At 29.3% G+C, this 12,523-nt stretch overlaps 1 protein-coding gene across 1 annotated transcript; it reads right to left on the reverse strand.

Moving 5' to 3' along the window:
• Window positions 1–9,575: 9,575 nt before the first annotated feature.
• LOC145945381 (juvenile hormone acid O-methyltransferase-like) lies at window positions 9,576–11,247 on the reverse strand. Its single transcript, XM_083054345.1, has 5 exons — window positions 11,061–11,247; window positions 10,773–10,944; window positions 10,471–10,606; window positions 9,940–10,081; window positions 9,576–9,799 (listed from the first exon to the last, which is right to left on the reverse strand). Exons 1-5 carry the CDS (start codon window positions 11,245–11,247, stop codon window positions 9,579–9,581), a joined length of 858 nt encoding a protein of 285 aa, XP_082910471.1. The 3' UTR covers window positions 9,576–9,578.
• Window positions 11,248–12,523: the final 1,276 nt, after the last annotated feature.

The raw sequence follows: 12,523 nt of genomic DNA on the forward strand, positions 1-12,523 counted from the left end.
AAAATTCATCGATTATACATTTTAATAGGACATTTATTACAGAATCTTTTGGTACCAAGCAGACAACAGCGTACAAACTTTTTCATTTGCTATACATAAATTCAGGATGCGTCGCATAGGATCAGCGGCATAAATGTATCAATTTCTAATATTTTAAGACGAGCCAAAAATTCATCGATTATACATTTTAATAGTACATTGATTACAGAATCATTTGGTACCAAACAGACTGCAGCGTACAAATTTTTTAACTTGATATACATAAAGTAAGGTTGCGTCGCATGGGGTCAGCGGTAAAAAAGTATCGATTTCTAATATTTGAAAACGAGCCAAAAATTCATCGATTATACATTTTAATAGTACATTGATTACAGAATCTTTTGGTACCATGCAGACACCAGCGTACAAATTTTTTAATACGATAAACATAAAATAAGTATGCGTCGCACAGGATCCGCGTAAAAAAGTATCAATTTCTTATATTTTAAGACGAGCCAAAAATTCATCGATTATACATTTTAATAGGACATTTATTACAGAATCTTTTGGTACCAAGCAGACAACAGCGTACAAACTTTTTCATTTGCTATACATAAATTAAGGATGCGTCGCATAGGGTCAGTGGCATAAATGTATCAATTTCTAATATTTAAAGACGAGCCAAAAATTCATCGGTTATACATTTCAATAGTACATTTATTACAGAATCATTTGGTACCATACAGACACCAGCGTACAAATTTTTTAATACGATAAACATAAAATAAGTATGCGTCGCACAGGATCCGCTTCAAAAAAGTATCAATTTCTTATATTTTAAGACGATCCAAAAATTCATCGATTATACATTTTAATAGGACATTTATTACAGAATCTTTTGGTACCAAGCAGACAACAGCGTACAAACTTTTTCATTTGCTATACATAAATTAAGGATGCGTCGCATAGGGTCAGCGGTAAAAAAGTATCGATTTCTAATATTTTAAGACGAGCCAAAAATTCATCGATTATACATTTTAATAGTACATTGATTACAGAATCATTTGGTACCAAACAGACTGCAGCGTACAAATTTTTTAATACGATAAACATAAATTAAGTATGCGTCGCACAGGATCCGCGTAAAAAAGTATCAATTTCTTACATTTTAAGACGAGCCAAAAATTCATCGATTATACATTTTAATAGGACATTTATTACAGAATCTTTTGGTACCAAGCAGACAACAGCGTACAAAGATTTTCATTTGCTATACATAAATTAAGGATGCGTCGCATAGGGTCAGCGGTAAAAAAGTATCGATTTCTGATATTTTAAGACGAGCCAAAAATTCATCGATGATACATTTTAATAGGACATTTATTACAGAATCTTTTGGTACCAAGCAGACAACAGCGTACAAACTTTTTCATTTGCTATACATAAATTAAGGATGCGTCGCATAGGGTCAGCGGTAAAAAAGTATCGATTTCTGATATTTTAAGACGAGCCAAAAATTCATCGATTATACATTTTAATAGGACATTTATTACAGAATCTTTTGGTACCAAGCAGACAACAGCGTACAAATTTTTTTACTTGATATACATAAAGTAAGGTTGCGTCGCATGGGGTCAGCGATAAAAAAGTATCGATTTCTAATATTTAAAGACGAGCCAAAAATTCATCGGTTATACATTTTAATAGTACATTGATTACAGAAACTTTTGGTACCATGCAGACACCAGCGTACAAATTTTTTAATACGATAAACATAAAATAAGTATGCGTCGCACAGGATCCGCGTCAAAAAAGTATCAATTTCTTATATTTTAAGACGAGCCAAAAATTCATCGATTATACATTTTAATAGTACATTGATTACAGAATCTTTTGGTACCATGCAGACACCAGCGTACAAATTTTTTAATACGATAAACATAAAATAAGTATGCGTCGCACAGGATCCGCGTCAAAAAAGTATCAATTTCTTATATTTTAAGACGAGCCAAAAATTCATCGATTATACATTTTAATAGTACATTGATTACAGAATCTTTTGGTACCATGCAGACACCAGCGTACAAATTTTTTAATACGATAAACATATAATAAGTATGCGTCGCACAGGATCCGCGTAAAAAAGTATCAATTTCTTATATTTTAAGACGAGCCAAAAATTCATCGATTATACATTTTAATAGGACATTTATTACAGAATCTTTTGGAACCAAGCAGACAACAGCGTACAAACTTTTTCATTTGCTATACATAAATTAAGGATGCGTCGCATAGGGTCAGCGGTAAAAAAGTATCGATTTCTGATATTTTAAGACGAGCCAAAAATTCATCGATTATACATTTTAATAGGACATTTATTACAGAATCTTTTGGTACCAAACTGACACCAGCGTACAAATTTTTTAACTTGATATACATAAAATAAGGTTGCGTCGCATAGGGTCAGCGGTAAAAAAGTATCGATTTCTAATATTTAAAGACGAGCCAAAAATTCATCGGTTATACATTTTAATAGTACATTGATTACAGAATCTTTTGGTACCATGCAGACACCAGCGTACAAATTTTTTAATACGATAAACATAAAATAAGTATGCGTCGCACAGGATCCGCGTCAAAAAAGTATCAATTTCTTATATTTTAAGACGAGCCAAAAATTCATCGATTATACATTTTAATAGTACATTGATTACAGAATCTTTTGGTACCATGCAGACACCAGCGTACAAATTTTTTAATACGATAAACATATAATAAGTATGCGTCGCACAGGATCCGCGTAAAAAGTATCAATTTCTTATATTTTAAGACGAGCCAAAAATTCATCGATTATACATTTTAATAGGACATTTATTACAGAATCTTTTGGTACCAAGCAGACAACAGCGTACAAACTTTTTCATTTGCTATACATAAATTAAGGATACGTCGCATAGGGTCAGCGGTAAAAAAGTATCGATTTCTGATATTTTAAGACGAGCCAAAAATTCATCGATTATACATTTTAATAGGACATTTATTACAGAATCTTTTGGTACCAAGCAGACAACAGCGTACAATCTTTTTCATTTGCTATACATAAATTAAGGATGCGTCGCATAGGGTCAGCGGTAAAAAAGTATCGATTTCTGATATTTTAAGACGAGCCAAAAATTCATCGATTATACATTTTAATAGGACATTTATTACAGAATCTTTTGGTACCAAGCAGACACCAGCGTACAAATTTTTTAATACGATAAACATAAAATAAGTATGCGTCGCACAGGATCCGCGTCAAAAAAGTATCAATTTCTTATATTTTAAGACGAGCCAAAAATTCATCGATTATACATTTTAATAGGACATTTATTACAGAATCTTTTGGTACCAAGCAGACAACAGCGTACAAACTTTTTCATTTGCTATACATAAATTAAGGATGCGTCGCATAGGGTCAGCGGTAAAAAAGTATCGATTTCTGATATTTTAAGACGAGCCAAAAATTCATCGATTATACATTTTAATAGTACATTGATTACAGAATCTTTTGGTACCATGCAGACACCAGCGTACAAATTTTTTAATACGATAAACATATAATAAGTATGCGTCGCACAGGATCCGCGTAAAAAAGTATCAATTTCTTATATTTTAAGACGAGCCAAAAATTCATCGATTATACATTTTAATAGGACATTTATTACAGAATCTTTTGGTACCAAGCAGACAACAGCGTACAAACTTTTTCATTTGCTATACATAAATTAAGGATGCGTCGCATTGGGTCAGCGGTAAAAAAGTATCGATTTCTAATATTTTAAGACGAGCCAAAAATTCATCGATTATACATTTTAATAGGACATTTATTACAGAATCTTTTGGTACCAAGCAGACAACAGCGTACAAATTTTTTAATACGATAAACATAAAATGAGGATACGTCGAACAGGGTCCGCGTCAAGAAAGTATCAATTTCTTATATTTTAAGACGAGCCAAAAATTCATCGATTACACATTTTAATAGTACATTTATTACAGAATCATTTGGTACCAAACAGACACCAGCGTACAAATTTTTTCACTTGATATACATAAAGTAAGGTTGCGTCGCATGGGGTCAGCGGTAAAAAAGTATCGATTTCTAATATTTAAAAACGAGCCAAATATTCATCGATTATACATTTTAATAGTACATTGATTACAGAATCTTTTGGTACCATGCAGACACCAGCGTACAAATTTTTTAATACGATAAACATATAATAAGTATGCGTCGCACAGGATCCGCGTAAAAAAGTATCAATTTCTTATATTTTAAGACGAGCCAAAAATTCATCGATTATACATTTTAATAGGACATTTATTACAGAATCTTTTGGTACCAAGCAGACAACAGCGTACAAACTTTTTCATTTGCTATACATAAATTAAGGATGCGTCGCATTGGGTCAGCGGTAAAAAAGTATCGATTTCTAATATTTTAAGACGAGCCAAAAATTCATCGATTATACATTTTAATAGGACATTTATTACAGAATCTTTTGGTACCAAGCAGACAACAGCGTACAAACTTTTTCATTTGCTATACATAAATTAAGGATGCGTCGCATAGGGTCAGCGGTAAAAAAGTATCGATTTCTGATATTTTAAGACGAGCCAAAAATTCATCGATTATACATTTTAATAGGACATTTATTACAGAATCTTTTGGTACCAAGCAGACACCAGCGTACAAATTTTTAATACGATAAACATAAAATAAGTATGCGTCGCACAGGATCCGCGTCAAAAAAGTATCAATTTCTTATATTTTAAGACGAGCCAAAAATTCATCGATTATACATTTTAATAGTACATTGATTACAGAATCTTTTGGTACCATGCAGACACCAGCGTACAAATTTTTTAATACGATAAACATATAATAAGTATGCGTCGCACAGGATCCGCGTAAAAAGTATCAATTTCTTATATTTTAAGACGAGCCAAAAATTCATCGATTATACATTTTAATAGGACATTTATTACAGAATCTTTTGGTACCAAGCAGACACCAGCGTACAAATTTTTTAATACGATAAACATAAAATAAGTATGCGTCGCATAGGGTCAGCGGTAAAAAAGTATCGATTTCTAATATTTTAAGACGAGCCAAAAATTCATCGATTATACATTTTAATAGGACATTTATTACAGAATCTTTTGGTACCAAGCAGACAACAGCGTACAAACTTTTTCATTTGCTATACATAAATTAAGGATGCGTCGCATAGGGTCAGCGGCATAAATGTATCAATTTCTAATATTTTAAGACGAGCCAAAAATTCATCGATTATATATTTTAATAGTACATTTATTACAGAATCATTTGGTACCAAACAGACACCAGCGTACAAATTTTTTCACTTGATATACATAAAGTAAGGTTGCGTCGCATGGGGTCAGCGGTAAAAAAGTATCGATTTCTAATATTTAAAAACGAGCCAAAAATTCATCGATTATACATTTTAATAGTACATTGATTACAGAATCTTTTGGTACCATGCAGACACCAGCGTACAAATTTTTTAATACGATAAACATAAAATAAGTATACGTCGCACAGGATCCGCGTAAAAAAGTATCAATTTCTCATATATTAAGACGAGCCAAAAATTCATCGATTATACATTTTAATAGGACATTTATTACAGAATCTTTTGGTACCAAGCAGACAACAGCGTACAAACTTTTTCATTTGCTATACATAAATTAAGGATGCGTCGCATAGGGTCAGCGGTAAAAAAGTATCGATTTCTGATATTTTAAGACGAGCCAAAAATTCATCGATTATACATTTTAATAGGACATTTATTACAGAATCTTTTGGTACCAAGCAGACAACAGCGTACAAACTTTTTCATTTGCTATACATAAATTAAGGATGCGTCGCATAGGGTCAGCGGTAAAAAAGTATCGATTTCTGATATTTTAAGACGAGCCAAAAATTCATCGATTATACATTTTAATAGGACATTTATTACAGAATCTTTTGGTACCAAGCAGACAACAGCGTACAAATTTTTTTACTTGATATACATAAAGTAAGGTTGCGTCGCATGGGGTCAGCGATAAAAAAGTATCGATTTCTAATATTTAAAAACGAGCCAAAAATTCATCGATTATACATTTTAAGAGTACATTGATTACAGAATCTTTTGGTACCATGCAGACACCAGCGTACAAATTTTGTAATACGATAAACAAAATAAGTATGCGTCGCACAGGATCCGCGTCAAAAAAGTATCAATTTCTTATATTTTAAGACGAGCCAAAAATTCATCGATTACACATTTTAATAGTACATTTATTACAGAATCATTTGGTACCAAACAGACACCAGCGTACAAACTTTTTCATTTGCTATACATAAATTCAGGTTGCGTCGCATAGGGTCAGCGGCATAAATGTATCAATTTCTACTAATTTAAGACGAGCCAAAAATTCATCGATTATACATTTTAATAGTACATTGATTACAGAATCATTTGGTACCAAACTGACACCAGCGTACAAATTTTTTAATATTATATACATAAAATAAGTATGCGTCGCATAGGGTCAGCCGCAAAAAAGTATGAATTACTATTATTTTAAGACGAGCCAGAAATTCATCAATTATACATTTTAATAGTACGTTGATTACAGAATCTTTTGGTACCATGCAGACAGCAGCGTACAAATTTTTTAATATGATATACATAAAATAAGGATGCGTCGCATAAGGTCAGCGGCATAAATGTATGAATTTCTAATATTTTAAGACGAGCCAAAATTTCATCGATTATACATTTTAATAGTACATTGATTACAGGATCATTTGGTATCAAACAGACACCAGCGTACAAATGTTTTAACTTGATATACATAGAATAAGATTGCGTCGCATGGGGTCAACTGTAAAAAAGTATCGATTTCTAATATTTTAAGGCGAGCCAAAAATTCATCGTATATATATTTCAATAGTGTATTGTTTGCAGATTATCTCTGTACCATAAGCATACCAGCGTACTACCTTTTTGGTCTAATATACGTTATATAAATCTGCGCCGTATGGGATTTGCGGCTTAAAAATTTTAATTTTCGATATTTCAAAATGTGCAAAAAATTAATCTTATATACATTTTAACAGTACATTGTCTGCACATTATTACGAATTATGCGTGACTGCATGCATATATCGCGGTAATATATGTCGAAACTCATTTCTACTGCGTATTCGGAATTCGAATTATATCAAGATTATCGAAAAGTGTCGGAAGAAATATATTTGTGACTCTAATTAAGAAAATAATTTTTGTTTTAAAAATTATATCTACGAAACTTAATTGTAAATTTGTATTCATGTCTCACTTCTATTCTTAACTTAATAAATATACTACTTCTTAATTAAATAAATATATTAGAAAATATTAATATAGTAAGGTAATTAAATTTTAAAATAGTAATATGTTATAAAAATTAAAATAGCAATATATTGTAAATAATATGTTGTAATATCTTATCCTCGATTAATATTTTTGTTACAGAAATCAGCTGATTAAAACGTTAATTTGCTAATTAATTTTTAAAATAAGAATATGTTATAACATTTAAAATAATATGTTTTAAATAATGTAATATATAATTCCTTAAACTCGATTAATATTTATAACAGCTATCAGCTGATTTCTGTCAAAAAATATTAATCGAGTTTAAGGAATTATATATTATTTTAATTTTTATAACATATTTTTATTTTAAAATTTAATTGGCAATGTAATGCTTTAATCATCTGATTTCTGTAAAAAAATATTAATGAAGTTTAAACAAACTTTATATAAATACATCATACTTTTTTTAATAAAATCGAGGAATGGCATAACGCGCGCTTGTGTTATTCTAGTCTTTTTCTAAAAAAGACATATTAAGTCGATTCTCGCAAGTATTGTTGCCTCTTTTCCGCAAAAATATTAATCAAAATTTAAAGTATTATAACATATTATTTAAAACATGTCATTATTTTATTTAAGTTTATTTTGGACTAACTGTCAAACTGCTAACTGCTAACCCTCATGATGACAGCCTCTTCATGCTACAAATATAACACATAAGGCGAATGTCAAAAATATTAATCAAGTTTAAAGTATTATAACATATTATTTAAAACATATTATTATTTTATTTTATTTTATTTTGGACTAACTGTCAAACTGCTAACTGCTAACCCTCGTGATGACAGACTTTCGATGCTACGAATATAACACAACGCGAATCGACAGAGAGCCAATCAGCATCGCGGAAAAGCGACAACAATGTCAATAACATGCCTTTTTTAGAAAGGGGATAAATAAAGATAAACATTTCTCTCTCAAGTGTTTCGAAATTTACTCAGAATGAGGGAACAAAAGAAAAAATTCAGTCCATCCCTTCCCCATAAATCATGACCTGATACAATTATAAAATCTCTTGTGCATAAGCATATTAGTATAATGAAGAGAACTCGTCTCTTTCTCATCATCATGCTTATAATCATTTTGCCTAGTCTTATTTAGTGACTTGCTGGATAAATTTTTAAATTTTAATTGATATCTTATATTTCCAGATCGAATATTTAAGACATTCGCAGATAGACAATTCATTATATGACATCAATTTATATTCATATTACGAGACGCGATTTTTGCATAGAAAAGTGATATTGTAGATTATTATTAATTCTTTAATTCTTTAAACTTTTCATGTTTATAACAGTATCTGTTAATTATATTTTTGATTAGGCATAAAATTTATCATATCTTATTGATCTTCGATTATCGATCGCAAGCGTATTTTGAACATATATACGTATATACATAATCTTTTTTTCTTCTTTTCTTAATTACAATATATCACAACCCAGAAAACAATAGAGTTTCGCATAAATTTTTTTTTAAATATATCGAATAGTTTATTTATAAAAATTCTAATAAAATTTAAATAGGATTCTAATAGAAGCGAATGGGATCTTAAAACATTGAAATTTATTATAAAAAGAACAAAAATGAACATTATAGTTGATTAATATTAATTATTATAATTCCATTAATTTTTAACATTAGTTGTGCATAATTTTACAGATAGAAAATTTACAAGAGTTACATAATTATTATATCTAAAATAAAAAATAATCACAAATGCATTGTTCAAATGTTATAAAAACATATGGTGTTATTTAAAAATGTATAACTATAATACACTGGAAAGTAAATATATAATATTTAAAAATTTACATTACAAAGAGCATATATTATAACTATATCTACCGATTCTAAAGAAAAAATTTTTTTTTTTATTTTTGATATGTTTTACATATTATTTTTAAAAGAAACATTTATTGACTACTTTATTATTCTACCAAAATATAAAACATTAAAATATAAAATATATAATCAATTACTTTTTTTTTTTTAATTGATCTATAAAATAAATACAAGCAAACATTTTCCAATTAAGTGTTTTATAAAGCGAGAGTAGATGAAAAAGAAACAAAAATTGTCCATTTTTGCCATATTGATCATGGAGAGATAGCCATACAATTATGAAACATTTTTTTGTGCATAAATTATCAGTACAGAATATGGAGCAAAAATATCCGTCTCTTCCTCTCCATTATATATCTTTAAGTTACCTTGACTATCTTTGACTTCTTTAACTTTAATTTCCGTAAACCTACGTGTAAACTCATTCTTGAATTCCTCTCTTAGATTATGCGGCATCTTGTCCAAAAATGTAAAACTATATTGTGAAGTAACCATGGCTATCGAATTGAACAAAATATGATTAATTTAGAATTACAAAATCAAATAAATGATAAAAAATAATATAAAAAAATCATATTATATAATTACATAGCTTAGAATTTAATTTTTGCATGTGCACGTCAAGAAAAATACTTACATACAAACTTTTCTATATTCCTACAGTACATCTCTCGATGACTGCAATGATGAACTTGAAATCCGACATCTTCAAGTATTTCTTTTAACTCTTCGCGAGGTCGGGCCGAATAATGAAATATCCCAACATATCTATTTTTGTCCTATATAAAGATAATTGACAATATACAGTTAAAAAATTGCAATGTTCATAATATATATATACATATACACATATACATATAATATTCATTTATATAAAGAAAGCGATTTTATATTAGATAATGTAGTCTTCTATATATATTTGATATCGATATTCGCAGACCGATCAATAAGTAAAACAAAAAAGTGTGTCCAAAATTAAATATCGAATAATACAAGTATATAAACAAGTATAAAACAATTGAATCTCTTTTATGTTATAGTCATCTATAATCTATAAGCATACACTCGGCGGATTTTAAAATTGCTAAAAATTGAAATTTCACAATCACGTAGAAATTATTCTACAATATAAATCTTATATCATATTTCAATATATAATAATATTCACCCCCATATACGATGCAAATCGCACATCTTGCGCCAAAATTTCCAAGCTTTCAAAGGTGGGTGCATCACGCGTTACGCTTGATATCAGCATAGTTTTACCAGGTCGAAGCATACGATAAATATTCTCAAGCGTTTGGCTGTAAACAACGAAGATAAATGTTAATTATTATAATTTTGAAAATATATACTATTTGAATTATTCTTCGAAATATAGTTATGTAAAAATATATTAGTAAAATTATATGCAAAAATTGTTTTCTATGAAAAAAGTATTAATTTACGCTATTTAATAATTTTTCTTACCGAATATCACGGCACCAATGCAAAGTGTGAAATGAGAATATGTGATCAAATTTCGAAATATATTTCTCGGGCAATTTTTTCGTTTGAATATCCAACACTTCGAATTTGAGTCGTTCCTTGTCACCGTATGTTTTGTTCGCGTATTCAATCGCATTCTCCATAATATCTGTACCTTTATAATATATATTTTAACATTAATTAATATTAATTGTTATTACATTATTGTGTGTATGTTTGTGTGCGCGCGCGAGTTGTTATAATCTTTTATGATTTATTATTTTTTCTTACCAATCATTGTTGCTTTTGGATCAAGTGCCAGAAGAAGAATATCCTTCGTTATATCCCCGGGACCACAACCAACATCCATACATTTTCCAGTAATATTTTTTAGCTCTTTGGTAAACTCGTTGATTATAAATGATACATTGCTTTTGCATATATTATTAAATAAAACGTATCGCGCTGGTTGTACCATGGTTTTATGATAACGTTTAAGTAACTAGAATATATAAAAGGTTGAAGGAAATAGACTAATCAGAGTCGGTGCGTCGGAATTTTAATACGCAAATACTTTGTATATAATTATTCTTTATTTATTCAGAACGTTTTTTTTGGTCCTTTCTTTGGACCATCTTCAGCTTACCGTATAATACAAGTGTTTGGAATGATGTATAAAATAACACACAATAATGTTTATATGTTAAGCTGAAGATGGTCCAAATAAAGTATAATACTGAAACGTCCTGAATAAATTAAGAATAATTACACACAAATTGCGTAATTAACAGTAATTAATTTAAATTAATAAATTTGCGGTTTAATTCCGACGCACAAGCTCTTATTAGCTGATTTCCTTCAATTCTTTAACATTATATTAGAGTTTTTTTATCCATTATAACTAGAATATAACAAGAAATTTAACATGATATGAAATAAAAAGAATATTTTACAATACTTTATCGGTATATAATTAAAAATAAACTTTTTTCTAAATAAAATGTATAGTATTCTTTAACTTAAAAGCAAAGATTAGGATTGTTTAAAACGTCATACAAGAAAGATGTATTTAAGAAAGAAGTGAGAGAGAGAGATACATAACTTGAATTAAATAGCAGTCGAAATGTCAATATCAATTTTAGACGTTTTTGTTTTGTGATTATTCAATCAAATTTAGATTGAGCATTTATATACAGGATATTATTCAGAAATAGACCAAAAAGAGAATATTCTATATACTTACGATTATTGTTCTTACGAAAGAAGAAAAATCAGATAAATGTGAGTCCGCGGAAACGGTCTTTTCCTTTCCAAATTATAAACACCTTTTATTTACAACAGACAACATGCCTCGCATCGATGTCTCATGGATTGTTCTTTTAATCACCTTTTATTAGAAGTAAATAATCTTCTGATACCCTCTTGGATATTTATGTATTTATACGGACACCTTAAGACTCTCGTTTATGATGCTTCTGTTGCTATTGTAAAAAAAAACTTTGAAATTATTTTATTATCGCTTCGTGTCAGGGGCGTAGCCAAGGGGGGGGGGGATTTGTGGATGAATCCCCCCCCGAAATTTTGGAACCAAATATGAAAATAAAAAGTTGAAAGCGGAAATAAAAATAAAATTGTAAATGCTTTAAAATGTAAAAACAATGTTTTGAACGACACTTTACCATAATGATAATTGATAAGATGTTTGTCGCTCCGATTACACAAAGTACTCAATCTTTTTAAAATGCTCTATTATA

This window comes from Prenolepis imparis, unplaced genomic scaffold, assembly GCF_030444845.1.
Source record: "Prenolepis imparis isolate NDT839.2.m4 unplaced genomic scaffold, iyPreImpa1.0 SCAF_14, whole genome shotgun sequence".
Taxonomy (NCBI): Eukaryota; Metazoa; Arthropoda; class Insecta; order Hymenoptera; family Formicidae; genus Prenolepis; species Prenolepis imparis.